The 19,518-nt window shown below is 43.2% G+C and overlaps 2 protein-coding genes across 2 annotated transcripts in view; one reads left to right on the forward strand and one right to left on the reverse strand.

Moving 5' to 3' along the window:
- Positions 1 to 19,518, reverse strand: part of NF1 (neurofibromin 1) — a 71,487-nt gene that overhangs the window by 28,705 nt on the left and 23,264 nt on the right. Inside the window, exons 26-36 of the mRNA XM_057379435.1 lie at positions 18,260 to 18,441; positions 17,944 to 18,155; positions 17,170 to 17,331; positions 16,349 to 16,452; positions 15,663 to 15,798; positions 12,721 to 12,783; positions 10,760 to 10,918; positions 9,873 to 9,970; positions 9,613 to 9,759; positions 8,143 to 8,289; positions 7,668 to 7,778 (exon numbers count right to left, since the gene is read on the reverse strand). Of these exons, the coding sequence (XP_057235418.1) occupies positions 7,668 to 7,778; positions 8,143 to 8,289; positions 9,613 to 9,759; positions 9,873 to 9,970; positions 10,760 to 10,918; positions 12,721 to 12,783; positions 15,663 to 15,798; positions 16,349 to 16,452; positions 17,170 to 17,331; positions 17,944 to 18,155; positions 18,260 to 18,441 (1,521 nt within the window). The remainder of the gene's footprint in view (positions 1 to 7,667; positions 7,779 to 8,142; positions 8,290 to 9,612; positions 9,760 to 9,872; positions 9,971 to 10,759; positions 10,919 to 12,720; positions 12,784 to 15,662; positions 15,799 to 16,348; positions 16,453 to 17,169; positions 17,332 to 17,943; positions 18,156 to 18,259; positions 18,442 to 19,518) is intronic.
- OMG (oligodendrocyte myelin glycoprotein) lies at positions 188 to 3,943 on the forward strand. Its single transcript, XM_057379443.1, has 2 exons — positions 188 to 541; positions 1,269 to 3,943. Exon 2 carries the CDS (start codon positions 1,275 to 1,277, stop codon positions 2,556 to 2,558), a length of 1,284 nt encoding a protein of 427 aa, XP_057235426.1. The 5' UTR covers positions 188 to 541; positions 1,269 to 1,274; the 3' UTR covers positions 2,559 to 3,943.

Below are 19,518 nucleotides of genomic sequence, written 5' to 3' on the forward strand. Positions count from 1 at the left end.
TGAGGGGAGCCGTCCCGGGTGTGGGGGAGCCGTACAGGGGTGCCGGGTGTGGGGGAGCCGTGGCGGTGTGAGGGGAGCCGGGCCGGGTGTGAGGGAGCCGTGCCGGGTGTGAAGGAGCCGAGCTGGAGGAGCCGGGCCGGGTGTGGGGGAGCCGTGCAGGGGGAGCCGTGCCCGGTGCTGGGGGAGCCGGGCCGTATGTGAGGGAGCCGAGCTGGGGGAGCCGTGCCGGGTGTGAGGGAGCCGGAGGTACCGTACTGGGGCACGGCAACAGCGGGGCTGTGCAGCAGGGAGGGCACTCCCTCCCTCCCTCCCTCCCTCTCCCCAGCCCAGCCCAGCCCTGCCCTGGCAGGTCCCTGGCTGTGCTCGAGGCCGGCTCTGCAGTGCCCAGAGGATCAGGTGGTTGCGGAGCCGGGCGCAGCCGTACGATGCAGCTGAGACAAGCACAGCCCCCGGCAGCTTCTGGAGCTGCTCTCCAGAACAAGGCGACCTCTAAGCTCCAATCCATCACAGAAACGATGTGCTGATCCTGCAGGACACCGCGGTAAGTTTGGGCTTTTTCRTTTTACTCACAAAATCCTACTACCAAATCAGAGAAGGAAACGGGAATGGAATTAGTAGCTGATGACAGATGCTTGCACCAGAAATTTGCTGCAGTGTCAGAGATTTCTTACTAATGGTAACTCCGATTCTAAACATGTGTTTCCAGCTCTGAGATCGTAATTAACACTGTAAGGAGGGAAAAATGCTACAGTGCATGTTAGCATGAATGTGGGAATTTGGGTTTCAAGCTAAATTCCTACGATGTATTTTAACCAATTTACTTAAGCAAACAGCATGCCTGGATGGGGGGGACTGCTACATTACTGCAGAGATTTGTGAAGATCCAGTTGACAGCCATTTTTTCATCCTCTATAAATGAACACATTATTCCAAACATAATATAGGCTTGAAATCACTAAAAACAAGAAGCAGACATTGTATAACGTTTGGAAGAGACTTGCATTTTCGGAAGAAAGCCCTCATTTGAGCTGAAGGGGGACAGGGAGATGAAAAAACAAGTCTCATTCTGCCAGACAACATGACAGGCTGAAGGGATGCTTTGTGAAGTCTCTCTTGAACAATTCTAAAAAGGACCGTGCCACAAAGGGGGTTATTGATATTTTTACTTAATTTCTCCTGCAAGTGGCCATTGCCAAGACAACCCTTATACGGAGACAAAATGTATTACATGGATTTAAAGGGTGTCATTTTGGTATATTTATTTCCAGGCAACAATGGAATACCAGATACTGAACACATCTACCTGTCTGCTGGTCCTTCTGGTTCTCATACCCACTGGTTTGGGTATCTGTCCTTCTAGCTGTAAGTGCTCAGGAAACGACAGAAATGTGGACTGTTCAGGCAGAAACTTAACTGTACTGCCCCAGGGACTTCAAGACAACCTTACATATTTAAATCTGTCCTTTAACCAGTTTGTAGAYCTCGATCATCAGCTAACGAGGTTCACCAATCTGAGGACCCTTGATATTTCAAATAATTGGCTCAAGAATGTTCCTGCTCATCTGCCCAAGTCCTTATGGGARTTATATGCCACAAACAACAACATTAAAGTTCTTCAGAAACTTGATACAGCTTACCAGTGGAATCTTAGAGTGCTCGATATTTCCAGGAATATGGTGGAAAGAGCTGTTCTGATCAACAACACATTGAGCAGTCTCAAGTTTCTCAATCTCAGCAGCAACAAACTTTGGACAGTTCCMACCAATATGCCCTACAACATAGAGACAGTGGATCTATCCAATAACTTCTTGTCCCAGATCCTTCCAGGAACACTGGTGAGACTGCAACACCTCACAAGCCTCTACCTGCACAACAACAAGTTCTCATACATTCCTGACAAAGCTTTTGACCAGCTCTCCCAGCTGCAGGTSGTAACTCTATACAACAACCCCTGGTCCTGCAGCGATAACCAAAACATCGCCTACGTGCTGCAGTGGGTGCAGGGCACAACTGCCCGTGTCATTGGGGCACCCTGTGCTGAGCAGCCCTGGCCCTGGGCGAGCACCTCGCCAGCCCCAGAGGGGCCAACAGCCCTGGACTCCAGCCCCATGATCAAAGGCACCAAGGCAGGGGACGGGGCATCCGAGCCCACCAAAGTGACCAAAACGCACAAACAATTTAAAGCCAAGGYGGTCACTCCCTTGGTGACCCAAAGCCACCCGGTTCTGTTCCCCGGCACGGACCGGCCCCTGCTGCGCTTCCCCGACGGCCCCCAGGAGGCTGCGGCCACACGCACAATCCTCGTCCAGGACTCCACCGAGAGCAACTCCAGCCTGAGCCCTGCCACRGGATCCTCCACCACTCCCATGACTTTAAGCATCACCAGTGGAATGCCAACAAACTACTCCAAGATGCCTCAAAGCACAACCGCTACCTTAAGGAAAGAGGAGGTGACGCCGAGCGCCGCCGACGGCCGCGTGCCCTCCCGAGCCAGCTCCTGGCACTCGGGGCTGCTTTATCTCGCACTGCTTCACGCCCTGGCTGTGGCTATGGACTGAGGCCTTGCACCTTGGGCAGATTACTGAGTTTATTCCTGTGATAACAGCTGGAGCCAAGACATCCAGCTGAAATAATGAATCAGAATGAAASAAATTCAAAGTTCTGACTGATCTAAAGAAAGTAACGGTTCTTAAAGACGTGCACACTAATGTCTTGATACTAAGCTGCTACTTATTTTCATATGTCTTAATTGAGTACAACTAATCTATTATTTTGTTTTAAAAATGTGCTTATTTTATATTTAAATTTTTCATTTTACTTGCACAGAATAAACACATCAAAATTTTAAGTACTGATTTTATGTATGATTTTGTCATTGAACAACTGGAAAAAAACAGAAGGCCTGTATCATATCTGCATTGTCTTGCTTGACTTGCCAGTGAGCAATTCCTGTAATATAGCAGCACAGATTCTTTGTAAGTTATGATGACATGCAAAAGAAAGGGAAAAAATAAGGGAACTAAAATGAGCTGTTTCACTAAATAGAAGTTATTCCTGAGCAAAATCGCTAGCATGTATATCTATGTTCGCTTCATATGTATTAAAGTATTTTAAATATGAAGAACAACAGTTTTGAATTTAGGAATTAAATATGAAATTGCCATGATGTCTGCCAAGAGAGTGTAAACTGAGAAGGCAACATAGTCCAACTTCAGCATGGGACAGTGGCAGGGGCTGGTATCCTTCTGCTCTGGCTTGACTTAGAGACTGCAGGCAAGTTATTGCTCTCTCCATATATTAAAAAAAAAAAAGAAAAAAAAAAAGATAAAAGTAGAGAAAAATGCCAGATGTTCAATGCCATGACACTGTCAAACACCAAGGAGTTATCTACCCAAATTAATGACCTGGAACTCCTTAACTTTATGTCAAGTGACATCCTGAAATGTTAATATGTTCTGCTTAAAAGAATATCACGAATCAGCCGGAGCGTAGCAAACTACTATCAGTAAAATGAAATATCTGCCAATTTCTAACACAAGTCATGTAACAAATCAATTAATCAATTAGCTTGCAAGCTGTCATCGAAACAATTCTGAYTCTTGTGACTTCAAAGAGAACAAATTCAGTCCATGGCACTGAACATGCCCAAATCCCTGCTTTCTAAGGGCGAGCATGAATGCTCTTCTCCTTGACATCTGCACTGTCAGCCACTAGAAATAGCTGCACGCATGGTTCTGACCACTCTAGGAAAATTATTTAAATTATGGCAAAGGTACTTGATATATTACAGATGAAGTTTTGCAAACAGCATGAAATGAAAACTGAAGAACAAGTTAATTGAAAAAGTATTATCCACTTAATATTACAGATCTTGTACGAAGTTTTCCATTCATTCCAGGCCATTTAATTTCCAGTTMTTGTAGCATGAAGGTGCTGCAAAACCCAGAAAACCTCACAACCAAGACTGGAGTCCTCTACCTGTTTCTCCTAAGGTGTCAATGGGGGCTGTAGATCATTTACAACCACTGGTATCAGAGAAATGACAACTTTCCAATTGTGAACAGTATTTCTATAACCGGAAACGTGTTTTAATTTCTAACAGTAAATGTTACACAATGGATTTGTACAGTTATTTCATTGGCATTTAAGTAAAAATAAAGTTATGTTTGTATTGAACTGAACTAATGACTGTGCTTCTTTTCAAATGAGAAGAGTAATACCAATACATAAATAGCACTGCATTACACAAACCTGTTTCAAGACCTTTGGCTCCATCTTCATGTCTTTTAGGGGGAAATTATGGTTAAATTATATTATCAAGATACTGATATATCTCTAATATTGCTTAGCAAGAAGCTGATGAGATGAGGGCAACATTGGGATTATCCTTCCCCTTCCTACCCTTTAGAACTTAGAAACACCTAAAAAGTCCCTGCTGCCACTCTCTTTGGACAGTCCCTGTGTTTGCTAAGAGCTGAGTGAASACAGCACCAACCTCCTCACCACGCTCAGAGCTCACAATTCCCAGAACTGCCTCATCCCACATGGGAGCAGCTGGCCTTGCAAGGCAGGACTGATCACAAAACAAAGTGCTGTGACTAAACTGCTTGATTTGAGGAAATGACATGAAATRCTGCCTGTGTCTTTGCTGCAGAGTCAGTCCAGGATGCCAAATTCTATTGCATTAAGAACACCTACATGGAATGAATTTTAAAGGCTCTGAGAATGTTTCTCCCATAATGAGCTAGTCTGGTGACCAGCAACAGGGAAACACTTTCTCCAGAGGTTATTTGGGGCAAATTACAAGTCCCCACCCTGAAGGACTTGCTATTTAGACTTCAAACTCTTCAGCATGGTAACAAAAGCCTGGAAGTGGAAATGGGGCTGTGGGATTTTCCAAATGCATGTGCAGGATTGGGGAGCTGAAATCCCAGACAGCAGCTGGGTAYGAACAGCCGGCACCACCAGGTTCCAGGGCTGTGCTCCCTCCCAAACCCTGCCTGCGCTGCTGCAGCACCAGGGCTCCTTGCTCAGACTGCTTTCAATAAAGCAGACTGGAATTTAGGCTTCCTGGTATTTTTCTGGAATACGAATGAGTCGATAAGGCAGCAGGGAGGAGGCAGAAGAGTGGGAGTCGAGCACTTGTTGCTGGGCAACTGCGCAGCCACTCTGAGCTAAACCCGAGCGCCTGGGTTTGTAAACACACTGCGCACTCAGACCTCCAGAAATGCAAAATAATCTATTCTCAATGAGATTGCTATCCAAAACAACTATTTAGCATTTCAGAGCAATATTCAAAATACTCAGAAAAGCTCTGGTGGATCTTTAATAGCTATGTGCTCACTCTCGAAAGGGTAGAGCTGCTGTGGGGATTGCTGTGGTCTGAGGCAATAACTCAGACGTTTGTATTCCTATTAATTAGTTTGGGATCAGCTTTAAAACCTAATGGCAGTAGTTCAGGATCAATATTTATTGATTTATGGATCATTTTAGCAACAGGGTAGGGATTAAAAACAGAAGAGCACTGGCTCCARAAGCTGGGTTGTTGCCCAGGAAACAAAATGTGAAGATAGATGACAGAAGGAATTAAATTTCACAGCACAAGAAGGACATAAACTGTTCCAGATATATCAGTAAAATGACTCAACAATGCCTTAGCAACAAGATCTCCAACAAAGAAAAAGAAAAAAAAAAGGGAAAAAAAGGGAAAAAAACAACCCCAAAAAAACCCACCCTTCTACAAGCCCTCAAACAACCTGGAAGCTCCAATCGAAACAGTTTTTCCCAATTTCACACATCTGGCTCAGACCCAGAATAGAAACACCCCAAATAAGCACCATTTGCACCACTTWGCCACATTCCTACAAGCAGAGATGATGCCAGAGCACCATCCCASAGCAAAGCCCTTCCTGCTGGTTTGAAAGGCAGCCCTGCCAGGATGACTGAACTGTGCAGCTGCTAAAGAGAAGTAAAATAACTCACCTAGCAGCAAGGCTCATGTCAAAGTACAACAGTATTGCCATTAATATCCAGCACCCAGACAGAATGGTCACAAATCTGCTCCTTCCCACCCCTCTCTGAAGGCAGGAATGCTTGGTTGACTGGACCATGCTGACTTTGCTCAGGGAGGCAGCTTTGGATAAATTAATTTTTCTGCTTTTAAAGAAGAGGGAGGTGAGTTAGGCCTAGAAAACAAGTGGTGCAAACTTTGTCTCTATTTATTTCCAGGAAGTCTTTCTTTTCAGGTGAAATAACCATTTCTTGCTCTGCTAATGAAAGAAACGCTGCATGTCAGCTCTGCACAGAATACATAAGAATGCCTCGGATCACTGCCAGACACAGTCACTTTTTAAGATGGGTTATCACTACTCTCTGCATTTGTATGCCTAATTYCTTGTCTGAACAAGGGAGGGGAACAATGCAGGCATTTTGTTTTACTTGACATGAAATAAGACTGTGTCTAATAGAACAAAATGGAGAAAAAAACGTGCCAAGCAGAGAGTTTTTGAAGAGAATTCAAAAGACTGCCTTTGCTTCTAACTCTGTGTGTGTAAGGGGCTTAAACATTAGGGATCTTGCTAAAAAAAAAAAAAAAAAAAAAAAAAAAGAATTAATTTTTAAGGGGAGAAAAGCATCTAGGCTTCCCTCGGGGATAGCCCCTTCTGTCAGCACACCTGCAGGTTCATGGACTGTTGTGTGGCTTTTGAAGACAGAAAATCAGGACAGAAGATAAGTGATGCCTCTCATCCTGTGCTCTTTCACTCCATCCAAAGAGTCAAGGGGGTTGAAAATACAGAAAAGTTAAAGGAAGGCAACTTCCCAAGCCAAAGGAGGTTCATAACTCAATCTATGGAGTAAAATGCACTACTGATGCTAATAAAAAATATTTAAATGTAATAAAATTCAGGATCTAAAATTGTGATTAACTGAAAAAAATCTTACATGCCTGTAGGGTGCTGCTTTCATTATAAWCATGCAATTTGAAGAATGACTTGTTAACACATCTGTGTTGACTGTTTAAGCTGCTGGCTACAGAAGGAAGATGCTGCTGAAGAAGTGCTTTATTGCACTTGTTTCCATGTTTTCACATCAACTCCAARGCTCTGCAAAGGTTCACCACTGATTGCATCCCCTCACGACAAAACAAAGAGCTCCCAGAATGGCASTGCCCYMAYGGGCACCAGCAGGGAGCACAAACCMYGGGCAGCACCAGCACAAAGCTCAGCCACAGGAGCCCCACAGGCACAAAATGCACCAGCAATGACCCAAACATGAACACCCCAGAGGCTGTGCCAGCACCCAAAAGTGCCTGGTTACACCAGGACTGGAGAATTCCCATCCCTGGCAGCACTCCCAGGCCCCCTGAGCCAAAGCAGGGCTGCCAAACAGCAGCAGAACCTCCAATCCACAGAGCTGCTTCTGMCCAACCTGGGGTGAGCACAGGGATTGCCCTTTCCTTAACATCACCAGGAATGACTCCTGTCATGGATGTAATTACTGAGAAATKACAGTTTTGGTTTAGGAAACAACTCAAAAATACTGTCAGCAAATTGTAATAAATAAGCTATTTTCAGACTCTTGCTTGTTACCATGCTGGTGTCTCATACATMCATTGACACCTTTGATTTACAGGATCATTTCAGACTGGGAAAGTGAAGGTTTCTTACCGCCGAGCGATGTAGTAGAAAACAGGATTGCCAACTTTGGATGTCCCAGCTTGGTAGAAAATATTTAATGTTTTCAGTGCTTTGAACTCCTCTTTTTCATGTACCTGATGCCTAAAAAGCAATACATTGAAATCAACTTTCACAAATGCTTTTCAAACAAATTTTAAAAATCCCACACCCTCTTTATTTCCATAAAGAACTACTAAGTTCTTTAGAAGTTCTTAGAACTATTAAGTTCACACAATTTTAAGCCTTCCTTAAATCACACGTTACCACTAGTTTTGGTTCTCAATTTAGGTTTTTTTTAACTAAAATCTACCCAGAAACCTAAAAGGTTTATGTAGTCCGAGCTTTTCAAACTCCCCTTCAAAACAGAATCTTGGTAGCTGTGACAGTCTTAAGAACTGCTGACACTTCTCAAACAATAAAGTCTAAAAACCCACATTGTGTGTCCCCACCACAATAAACTCATTACCTTGTCATGAACTCTTCAAACTTGGAACTAGTGAGATTTAAGCTGGACCAATGTGTATCTGCCACSGGTTTGTGCTCAGGAGGCCCCAGGTAGGCAAGAAGTGTTGCCATCTTGTCAAAAGGTCGTCGTCCAACAGCCTTATGATCCCTACAAACAACATGTGCTTTGTCAGCAAAGTCCCTCTTTACTCAGCAATTCCTACTTTTTTTTGCCCACAACCCTTCCTCACCTGGAACAAGCTGGATATTCTTTTTTAAAGTAAGCATGAGGAGTCTTCAGTGAAGACTGATATACTTCTCATTAATAACAAAAGAACTGGGGAGCATTTCCAAATATTAGCAGCTTTAAGCTGAGGGAAGGGAGATTTAGATTGGATATTAGGGAGATTTAGATTGGATATCCTTCCCTATGAGGATGGGGAGGCYCTGGCACAGGGTGCCCAGAGAAGCTGTGGCTGCCCCTGGATCCCTGGCAGTGTCCAAAGCCAGGCTGGACATTGGGGTGATGCCTTAGGATTTTTAGTTTCTCTATTTTCATGCATCTGTATTCTTGTACTTCTCTAGTACAGCACTAAAACTACCGTTCTCTCATCTTTAGACAAAACAATTCCTCTCTGAGCTGAATCCAAGGACACCTCAGAGCCCCAAAATATGGAAACAACAGTGAATTGGGGGGGAGCAAGTTTGGGGTGGGTGACATCATCACCTGTAAAGATCATTGGAGAATTAAGACCCAATATGTTAATAAGGCAGAACTTATAAAAGGTGAAGATCTCGTGACCTGGTGTCTGTAAGAAAACGGAGCCCCACAGACCCTGATTCTAAAACTCAAGCAATCATTGTGTATAACTAAAACCTAAAAAAAAAAAAAATATTAACTACCCACATGAAAGAAAAATACTATATCCTTAAAAAAAACAGATTAAAATACAAAATTAATAACACAAGTAGCTAAAAATTATAAACATTACTAATACTGTAACTTTTGCAAACTCACCAATTATATTCTAATTACTAATTAAACAGCTATCTCTTAACCAATGTATGTTTAACACAAATGTGTACTCTAATTACTAAAGTAAATAAAAGTAGCTTATCCCACAATAAAATCCTTCCTTCTTTCTTTCTATTTTTTCACCCACTTTTATATATTTTATATTTATTCTTTTTTGTCGCTGTTTAACACAGCAGCGACAGGTGTCCATTTTGGGTGTAGCCTCAGGAGGCTTTTGTCTGCCCTAATGTACCAGGGGCCTGTTAGGCCTGGATTAAAGTTGTGTATTCTCATTCTCTTAAATTTGTCTGGCCTCTCTTTCAGATCAGCCTGACTGATAAGGCATCAGGGGCTGGGAGCAGCCTGGGACAGTGGGAGGTGTCCCTGCCATGGCAGAGGTGTGATGGGATGAGCTTTATGGTCCCTTCCAAGCCAAACCATTGCAGGATCAGGCACAGCCCCTGCTCCCAGCCTGACCTGTTGCTGGACAGGTACTGGCCAATCTTCTCCTGGTTGTTCCAGAGCAGGCGGTGCAGTGCCAGCACGTTGCCATCGCTGATGAACGACAGGCTGTGGTTGACGGTGTCGCTGGCCGGGCAGTCGGACGCGATGTCCAGGAAAAACCTGCAATTCAAACCCAGAAATAACCATCAGATGGGAGGGAGAGCAGAGGGTACAAGGGCACTTTGAGCTCAATATCCACACAGCACAACCTGTGTGCCATCCCCAGGCCCTACCTTCGCGCTGCGTCAAAATTGCTCTTCACAAAGTCATTAAAAGGCCGCATGTGCTCCTCTTTTGTAAACAGCACGTGGTTGGCAATGCTCTGAAGGATCTAAAGGGAAAAAARATGGTAAAGACACACAAAGGTTTAATGTAGTAACTGTTATAGTAAAGTTAAACTGAAAGTTTATTTTCACTTGTTGTCTTGATGCTTCACAACCAAGGCCAGGAGGTCAAATAATTTAAAGCACATTCACTTTCAAAGTCTTTTCTTTCACATGCTTTGAAATACTAGCAAGCCACTTCACTTGCTTACAAATGCTAAACTAGGAAAACATCTTTCGAACAACCATTAAGCTATTAATTATTTCTCCTGGAACTTAGGACAGACAAGTAAAAGCAGTATCACACCCCTATTTCAAGAAAAATATAATTTCTCAACATTTAAAATGGATAATATACACAGGTCACAGAATTTGCATGCCATTGTTAAATCGTTTTTAAGAATTTTTAACAAGAAATATAACCAAATGAGATTAAAGACAGAAAAAATTCATTTAGCAGTGGGATGAACTTGATCAATGGTGGCTGCTGTTACCCTCACTGTGCTCAGTGAGGAGGAGCATTCACAGGAACATTGGTCTCTGATTTCAAATGAGAAGTTCAAGTGAAGGGCTGGAACTCTGCTCTCTTAATCCATCTTTTTGGCAAAGTGTTTGCCCCCAACCTTACATTGCTGAAAGCCTGAACAATACAACGTTCATAGACACGGCACAGAAACTGCACTTTCAATAAATGTGATCGTTGTTACAAAATCTTTGAGTTCCCCTACATTTTCTCATCCTGGTCAAAGAGCAGGTAGAACATAAAACACAGCCACATCAAACTCTTTGTGGTTCACCTTTGACATGAGCTTGAGCCCCCTCTCGATGCGGGGCGGGGGTTTCTTGTCCAGGATGCCCGCCTCGTACGGGGACACGATGGCGGGGTTGATGAAGCGCAGGAACATGGCACTGCCCACGGCCCCGATGCTGTTCTGGGGGAAACGCTGGCTCACCACCTGTGCACGGGACAGTCACACACAACAGGGCAGTGTTAGGGGAAGGCACGGGGCTGCCAAAGCCTCGCACGGTAAGCCAAGCCTAAGCAYTGCTTCCACACCGCCCATGCTCAGCATTGCAGCGGGGCTCTCTTGCATCCCAGGGGATCAGAACAAGGGTGGAAGGGTCTCAGAGCCCGGCTGGCTGTGCCTCAGCTGCTGCCAGCTCTCCCTTGGCAAGGACATGGCTCACAGAGCTCCTGCAGCTCTCAGAACTGAGCCCTGCCCTGCCCGGACTCAGCGGGCACTGACCCTGCCCAGCACACCCCACCCTCGCACTGCTGGGGCTTCATCTGGGGATTTGTAACTGCACAGCACAGCCAAGAGCCTCCCCAGCCAGAACACTTGTGCTGGAAAGTTTCAGGAGTCCTTTTCAATTTGGGARGAGGAGCTATTTGTAGAAATACCCTTCAGAAGCATTATCTGTCCCCAGGAAGACAGGAGGCAGAGCTGAGTGGTCAGTGCACTCCTCTGCATACACAAACACTGTGAAAAGTCTCTGAGCAGACTGAAAATATTGTGCTTCACCATCCAGAAAAAAAGATAATACTGAAAACGTTGTAAGAAAAAAGAAATCTCTTTTCCTTTACTTTCCTTTTACGCATTACTAAGAGAAAAGTTATTCTTTAGATATCTCTCATTTGAATTTGAAAAGTTAAAGACAAAACTTCCTGACAAAAATAAAGTTCTTAGATAATGCAACATGTGGTTCTGTAAAACATAAATATGGGTATTGTACGTGTATTTCTCTATGAGCAACAATGGTTAATCCAAATGAGTCAGATCCCTCCTTTTGACAGAATTAAATCACCAAGTTTGGTATTATGTATAGTTTAAAATCATAAAAAACCCAAACAAATCCCAGTTTAGTAAAATACTCTGAAAGATAACTAATGCAATCTCAAATCATACTGCTTAAACCAGACAAAGCCATTAGTACAAAATACACCAAGGATCACTTTGGTTCAGTAGCAACTCCACTCAGTTACCTTGTGATGCAATTACTGATATTTTCTTGTATAACACTGATTTGCTCACAGCTTTTGCATTTTAAACATGATTACTATTCTGCTCAGTTACAGCAAAACTAAGAGTACTTTATTAAAAAGTCTGAATTTCCATTCTGATTGATTCATACTTTGTATTTTGAGGTCACTGCAAAAAAAAGTCTGAACTCCTAAGGACAACACTCTAAAGCAACCCACAGATTTAAACTCTATCACAGCAAGTTACTTAAAAGGGGAAATCTGRTTTTCTCAGGAAATAAATACATGTGCTAAAGATGGGGTTTTCTTGCTTTATCACAAAGCAAACAAAAGAAAATGTGTCAGAAACAAGTCCCATGAGCCTCTTTCCAGTACCCCACAAATATTAATTGTTCTTTGCCCAGGATGCAAGCTCAGGTTATCTGCCAGAGTGTTAAAGCAGCTCAACAGACCCAGATTTTTCTCAAAACCAAAGAAAACATTTTTCTTTCAAAATTTTTTAATTTGAAGATGGTGACAAGGCTAGAAGAGTCAGAATATTAAMTACTAAGCAGTAATGTTAAAAATGTCTAATTTACTCAAATAGGCACACAGAGAATATTTTAAATCTAACTTAATTCCAGTGTTAATTGAAATGAAAGCTATTTTGTGCCAGAATTAGTAGAATGATTTTACAGTGAGGTCAAACAGATTGAAGTGAAGATATTTTGAACAAACAGCAAAAGATTTCTGTTGTGCTTTGAAAGAAATGGCTAAGAAAAAGGTCTCCAAACTTACTGATTTTTTGTTTTCCTTTTTTTCTTTTACGGTAGCTTTATTCAGTAGAGAGTGGCAAGTTGCCTACAGAACAGAGATGAGCACAAACAAGTCACAGCACCAACTACATACAGCAACAAAAAACCAATGTTGACTTGTACATAAATTACACAGTAAAATGTAACAAACATAACCAACAGAAAATGAAATATATAAACTAAAGACTGATGATGGAGTTTTTATTCCACAGTTTTATTACATCTTATTTACAAAGCACTAAATACAAAACAAGCAAATRTTGAATTTCAATCATTTCTACTATTTCTGGCTAGATTAAAAGTCAAACCACATTAATGTGCTCATGATATACAATCTTGGGCCTTAAGTGGTATATTCAGCTTTCAAATGTATTTTACCATCCCCAAATAATTTTCATAGKACAAATAGTGGTGTTATACCTTTGAAATACGTACGGCTTTTTAAATTAAATTTAGAGTTTTTAAATCTTCACAATGTTTCTCTGTGTGTCCTTCAATTTGGTTAGACCTGTGAACCATCAGGGTTATTACCACTTTGAGAGGTAACTCTGCCATAAAACATTCTCTGGACAAAGGAAGAAAAAAGCTGCAGTCTATGTGAATTTATTGGAGATTTCCAGATCAAGAGATCTGGATTGATTGTACTTATTTCTGCATTTCACTGAGATGCAAAGGGACCCAGCGAGGAGCATCCAATTGTGCTGTATTTCCAGCAGGATGGGAGCAAAGCCCCAGCCCCTCAAGCCCAGAACATCAACACTCCCAAAAGCTGGGACAGGACTGGGCATCCCTGAGAAGCCTCCAGAGTGTCCCACTGGCACTGCCAGAGAGCCTCCACAAGTTAAAAATGGAACAGAATGAAAAGCAATCACCCCAARCCAAGCAGTAAATCCCTCTGCTAAGCAAGCTGAACTGAAACTTGTGCAGGACCTTTTCACATCCAACCAGTGCCTTCCCTGTGTAAGTGCCATGAGTACCTTTGGAGCAGCTGTACACACACTCTACTCACTGCAGCTAAAGAAAAACTCCCACCTTGATTTCGTAAGAAAAGCCACGTTTGTGGGGATTTTATAAAAGAGCCAGCACAAATTCTCTGCAGGAGTTCCTGTGAGCASACCTGTGGCTCAGTCACACTCCTGAACATACATTACCTGTATGGAGCCAGGTGAATCTGTCCCAGCAGCCAGTTATTGATGTTTCCAAAGGAAAACACTCAATGGGCTCTGTTCCCAAAACAGAAACACCAGCCAGCAAAGATGCCAATATCCAACTAAAAACACTGTTTCTGTGAGGTTGCTACAGTGATTTAAATTAGYTCCTAATCATTTACAGAACATAACTGGTGAGCATTTTTTGCACCATTACTTTAAAACTCTAAGCATAAAAAAAYACYGCAAAATTCCATCTCATTTCCATCYCAAGAAMTAGTGTGAGAGTAACACATTCACCTTTTTAAAAGTGAAGCTTATCTTATAAAAATCACCTATTTGGTTCTTAAGATAAAAATGGATTAATGCCCCCAAATCAGATCTTGATCACACTTTCTTTCAGATAAAGGCCAGACTCTTCAAAACTCTCTGGAATTTTAAGTACAGAATTACTTACTAACATTTCTTATGATGAACAACCACTTATACAGGAATCTAGATGTTCCTAAAAACAGGTCAAGTAGTAAACATTGAAGCTAAATATCAGTTAATGTCACTTGTACATCTGCCAGTAAATCATCTCTTTTGAGAACACATTACCCTTTTTACCCCACACAGTAAAGGCAAGAATAAAGCCAACAGACTTGGAAAGGCTTCCATAGAAGAATCTCTGGGAATGCCCACTGGTGAGCACATTTTAGAAATTCCATTCCATGTAGGAATTATCAATGGTTTGCACAGCAATAATTTCTACCAATGTACCACTGAAATGGCAATAATCTGACACATCCTGGCAATGGCATATAAACCTAATTCTAGGATGAGCTGTGTTATTGAATGAAACATCCAATAACAGGGGGAACAACCAAAGCAGTGTCTGATATTTTCAGTAACACTCAAATATTCTTCTAATTGACATCTGTGACACTGCAGCCTTGAAGGAGACCAATCTGACCACCTCATTTCCTGATCACAACAACCAAACACATCAAAAAAAACCCCAAAAACCCCAGTCATAAACCCAAACACAATCACCACCAGGAAGAGAAACCGATGGCTTTTGAGCCTTTTAGAGCTGCCAGGGCAGGAACAAAGCTCAGAATTTACACACCTGGTTCAATGCAAGGGCTCACAACAACAACCCCAGACCACAACAGTCACAAAATCCATTCCCTGTKGTCACCCCCAAGCTCTGGGGACTGCAGCAGCTGCCCTGATCACCCCAGCACTCTGCAAATGGGACTGGACAGGATTTTTGTTATCATTACTTCACACAGATCAGAAAATCCATTTGTTTTGGTTTTGCTTTAAACCTGAGATACAGRCTGTGGCTGAAAGGCCAAAAGTAGCTCTTCCAGAGCCCTTCACTGAGGCCACAGCTCCAATATTCCAAAAGGCACAGCATTTCTGTGACAATCCTCCAAGTGGACTGGAAACTGTATGAGCACCAAGGAAATTCTTACTGGGAGGTTTAGCAGCAACTGAATTCATCAAAAACACACAAGGAGACCCAGCAGGACACTGGGCTCAGCAGCCAAGGGACAGAGCAGAGGAAATGGGGATGGAGCTCAGGGAACATGGTACTTTCAGTCACCTCCTGACTGCCAGCCCAAGCCCTAAAATACCACTTAGCCCCTACCTTCAGTCTCGTGCTACTTTACAAACATCTGAGGAGAATGTTTGGAGATTCCCCCTGTATCCAGCACCAAGCTTCAAACTGCCAGAATTTCACAAAGCACCCCCAAAGCGTAGGGGCAGACAAGCACTGCAGGCATACCTGGTATAAACAATGGCACACACTGCGCAGCTGGGGTGGGAACTCCGAGGAGGAATTAATGATTGCCTGAAAAAACTTGTCTGTCATTTGCAAGAGACTCCTCTGGTTCTCTTCAAGGCTTTCTGTGGGCTCCAGCCTGTAACAGAGCCACACATGTGTGACCAGAAATCAAACACGAGCTGCACTCACATTCTCCGTAAGAACCTCATTTCCTCTTTGTTCATGATCTTTTACAAAAAAGTTCCCATCACTGTTTTAAACCACGTAAAGTACAAATAAAAGRTCATGTAAAACTCAGTAATGAACAGCTGCAGGTGGGATTCTCTCAGACCATTTCATACAAACACATGCATACACAATCACAACTGATAATTGTATTATCAGTTTCATGATGCTTTATCTGAAAGGAATTTTTGAGGTAGACAGAGATACTTGATAGCAAAAGTATTAATTAAAAGGCCTATCTTTGAGTAAGCAACTTAAGAGATGAATACTTTTGATTATTCTACAAGTTAGAGAAAATTTAAAGCAACAGAGATAATTAATGTGTCTGGAAAATCAAGAGGTAATAGTATGGAAGCATGAGAAAAATATCTGCATCAAAGAAAAAGGAATCCCATCATATACAATGAGTGGGAATCATGTTTACAGACAGATACATTTGCTGCTTGCCCTGAATCTCAAACCTTGTTGGATCCACCTCAAAGCTGACATGCTGCCACTCAGGGGATGTGATCACAGTCCGCAGCAAAGGCTCCAACAGCTTCTGCAAATACGTAGCACCATAGACCTGTGTGCAGGGAAACAGGGACAGGACAGATTGACACAGCCATCACAGCAATGCTGCAAAGTTCTGGAAGCTTTCCAGAGCCTGAAAACACTTGATTGGTTTTGGCATAAGCCATATTCCTGTAAAACTCAGGTTTGTATATTATAGTTTCACATCTGGAATATAACTGAGATCAGTTTCTACAGGTATTTTAATTAATTTCAAATTTAGAGAAAATTAACAACCATGCTGACCAGCAGATATTTTTTTCTCTGGGCACTGACTCCACACTTCATCTCTGTCTGTACACAACTTTTTAAACTGAAATGGGAGCACAAACAAGATCTCAGACTTTACCAGGAACAGTCTTCCAGCTGGTACTGGCCCAGAATCATTCATATAATTGAACWATCAGAAAGGCAAAAGGTTAGTGCCAGGGAGATACCTATTTTTCAAGGGCCTGAGCATAAGTTACCTACAAGATTTAGTTCATGCAAAGTTAGAACAAACAAGCAAAACTCCCTAAACTTTAGATGTGACAGCTCAGACTAACAGATGTGACAGATGTGACAGCTCAGACTAACTCTACCTGAGACCCAAAGGCAACTCTGTATGGTTTTCATCTAAATTCCATTACTCAAGTGCTTAACCCCACAGACTGGCTTTGTATTTTCATATTACTAAACTTTTCCTGCTATCGAGATCTGTAGCAGAGAAAAAAAAAAAGAGATAATGTACCTTAAAACAGAAAGTCATGATTTTACTGGCTAAGCTGTTTCCTCGGAAGAGTGTCTGCATGGAATCTGCCAGCTCRACTTCCTTGGAGAACATATTCCAGAGGAGCTGGTAAAGCAGGTGCCGGGAGTCAAAGAGTGTGACCAGGACACGAGCTAGCTCATCCTGAAAATGAGGAGGAAGTGTTAATGTGACTCACAGGGAGCCAAGGCAAGTATAAAAAAMCAGTATTATGACAAATCCTCTAAGCAGTTTGCAATAAAGCTTTATGTGTGCTATGGGGTCTGGCAGGTAAATATCAAATTACACAGACACAATCTCTCTGCAAACATTTCCTATGCTACTGCTTGTCTAAAACTCTGCCTCAGGATATCCAGTCATACAAACTCATAATGGTTATCCAAACAGACACACAGTTATTCTGCTGTATAACAAAGCACAACTCATCTTGCTGAAAACTAGAAGAGCAAATACAAATCTGTGTGTCAGCATTACAGCACACACCACCTGTAATAAATAACCAGYCGRCATGCATTYATTATARTAACTGTATATAAAATCAYTCCTAGACATTAACTAAAAATTTAYYATAAAAATGCAGWTCATCATCAAGATCTGAACTYAWATTCAGGACACTTTCCAAGAACACASTAAGAGAGGCTAGCTATTGTCAGTGATAGCTCTATTCTCTCTGTACCAGACTGTTGTTTCACTACTTTTTATTTCAAGTTTATTATTTTTTAAACTGTAGGAAATAAAATGCATAAATCAACTTACCCACTGAGAACAAGGCACCACATTGGCTAAAGCCATGGCAATAGGGAGCTCCCCCTGATCACCCATCATGGTAACCAACTCCACCAATCTCTCAAACCGATCCGCGAGCACCGTTTCYGCCAAAGTATCAAACTCCGTCCCCTGCTGCAGAATCTTGGTCAGCACTTCCATAAACGTGGCTCTGGTCTGGAGATCTTTGTGATAACCCAAACCTGCTCAAAAGAAGCCAGAACTACTGAGGGAGATGTCAAAGCAGAGCGAAGAGCGAGGSGCGTGGCAGGCGGTGCCGCGCGCCCGGCCGCCTGCGGGGCGTTACCTATGGAGTGCATGAGGCCGCTGTCCACGTTGGCGTTGAGCAGGTTGGACATGGCCAGCACGGTGCAGTGGCGCAGCGATGCCAAYCTGCGGGACATGCCCCGCTTGCGGCCGCCCGCCGCCGCGCCGTCCTCCTCCGCCTCGCTGCAGTCGTTCAGCAGGTTCATGAACAGCGTGAAGTACCTGTGGACAGGTCCTGATTGGTCACACACAGCCTGCACGGCAGCAAACCCACAGCAAACCCACAGCAAACCCTCCAAAATCACTGCTGCGCCCTGAGGATCCTGCTCCAGCACAGCTCAAACCCTAACTAGGCTCCAACAGACTCACTGTGTCCTAATCCTGGTGCGCAATTCTCTCCAGCACAGCTCAAACCTGAACTGGCCTCACTGTGTCCTAATCCTGGTGTGCACATTCTGCTCCAGCACAGGCCAAACTTTAATTGGGCTCCAACAGCCTAATCCTGTGTCCTAATCCTGGTGTGCACACTCTCTCCAGCACAGCTCAAACCTTAACTGTGCTCCAACAGCCTCACTGTGTCCTAATCCTGGTGTGCACATTCTCTCCAGCACAGCCAAACCTTACACTGCTCCAACAGCCTCACCGTGTCCTGAACATGGTGTGCAATTCTCTCCAGCACAACTCAAACCTTAACTGTGATAAAACAGCCTCGCTGTGTCCTAATCCTGGTGTGCACATCCTCTCCAGCACAGCCCAAACATTAACCATGCTCCAACAGCCTCGCTGTGTCCTAAACTTGGCGTCCAATTCTCTCCAGCACAGCTCAAATCTTACACTGCTCCAACAGCCTCACTGTGTCCTAATCCTGGTGTGCACATTCTCTCCAGCACAGCCCAAACCTTAACTGTGCTCCAACAGCCTCACTGTGTCCTAATCCTGGTGTGCAATTCTCTCCAGCACAGCTCAAACCTTAACTGGCCTCACTGTGTCCTAATCCTGGAGTGCACACTCTCTCCAGCACAGCCCAAACATTAACTGTGCTCCAACAGCCTCACTGTGTCCTAAACATGGTGTGCACACTCTCTCCAGCACAGCTCCTTAACTGTGCTCCAACAGTCTTACTGTGTCCTAAACATGGTGTGCAATTCTCTACAGCACAGCCCAAACCTTAAACATGCTCTAACAGCCTCACTGTGTCCTAATCCTGGTGTGCACACTCTCTCCAACACAGCCCAAACCTTAACTGTGCTCCAACAGCCTCGTTTTGTCCTAAACTTGATGTGCACATTCTCTCCAGCA

This window comes from Malurus melanocephalus, unplaced genomic scaffold, assembly GCF_030028575.1.
Source record: "Malurus melanocephalus ecotype Western Australia unplaced genomic scaffold, MMel_1.1 scaffold_406, whole genome shotgun sequence".
NCBI classification, from domain to species: Eukaryota; Metazoa; Chordata; class Aves; order Passeriformes; family Maluridae; genus Malurus; species Malurus melanocephalus.